We start from the raw sequence: 1,050 nt of genomic DNA, 5'->3' as shown, positions 1-1,050 counted from the left end.
CTGTACACACAAGCACTCCTCAAAGTCCCACATTTTACCCTTGAGACAGCCCCCAGAAAACCCATACTGTGCCCCCAAAGAGCCCCACAATGTACCCTGAGACAACCCCAAAAACCCCACAATGTACCCTCAGACATTCCCAGACAACCCCACACTGTGCCCCCAAAAGGATTTCACAAATTTACCAAATTTACCCTGAGACAGCCCCGAAGGATCCCCAGTGCCCCCAAAGGACCACACAGTGATCCCAAAGAACCCCCAGTGCCCCCAAAGAACCCCCAGTTTCCCCAAAGGACCCCACAGAGCCCCAGAGGACCCCACAGAGCCCCAAAGAACCCCACAGTGCCCCCAAAGAACCTCCAGTTCCCCCAAAGGACCCCACAGTGCCCCCAAAGAACCCTACAGTGCCCCCAAAGGATCCCCAAAGGACTTGCCAAAGGATCCCCAGTGCACCCAAAGAACCTCCAGTGCTCCTGGCAGCCCCAAAGGACCCCCAGTGCCCCCAAACGACCCCAGTGCCCCCCAGGAGCCCAAAGGACCCCCAGTGCTCCTGGCAGCCCCAAAGGACCCCCATTGCCCCCCAGTGCCCCAAAGGACCCCCATTGCCCCCCAGTGTCCCTAAAGGATCCCCAGTGGCCCCCAGGAGCCCAAAGGATCCCCCCAGTGCCCCCAAACGAGCCCTGGTGCCCCCCAGGAGCCCCCGGTGCCCCCGGTGCCCCGTACCCACGACGGTGAGCAGGATATTGTCCAGCAGCAGTGCCACGAACACCACCAGCAGCACCAGCCTGGGCGAGGCCCTGCCCTTGGCCAGCCAGCGCTGGGAGCCCAGGGCCATGGCCAGGGACACTGCTGGGGTCACAGCCACAGCCCAGAGCTCGGCCAGCCTCCCTCGGGCTCCTGCGCTCAGGGGCCTCCAAACACCTGCCGAGAGAACATTCCAGAGTAAACCTGCCCCGGGTCATGGCTTCTCCCTTGGGAAAGCAACTCCCGGGGTCCCTCAGTGTGTCCCCAGGAGCTGGGGGGCATTCCCGGGATCTCTGTGCCATTCCC

General features: G+C 62.7%; 1 protein-coding gene across 1 annotated transcript in view; it reads right to left on the bottom strand.

Moving 5' to 3' along the window:
* Window positions 1-1,009, bottom strand: part of SLC18A1 (solute carrier family 18 member A1) — a 12,631-nt gene extending 11,622 nt beyond the window's left edge. Inside the window, exon 1 of the mRNA XM_033519395.1 lies at window positions 724-1,009. Coding sequence (XP_033375286.1) covers window positions 724-835 — 112 coding nt within the window. The 5' untranslated portion in view covers window positions 836-1,009. The remainder of the gene's footprint in view (window positions 1-723) is intronic.
* Between the last annotated feature and the right edge of the window lie 41 nt (window positions 1,010-1,050).

This window comes from Parus major, chromosome 22 (assembly GCF_001522545.3).
Source record: "Parus major isolate Abel chromosome 22, Parus_major1.1, whole genome shotgun sequence".
NCBI classification, from domain to species: domain Eukaryota; kingdom Metazoa; phylum Chordata; class Aves; order Passeriformes; family Paridae; genus Parus; species Parus major.
The sequence above is the reverse complement of the archived record's forward strand: the minus strand, read 5'-3'. Positions and strand labels throughout refer to the sequence as shown.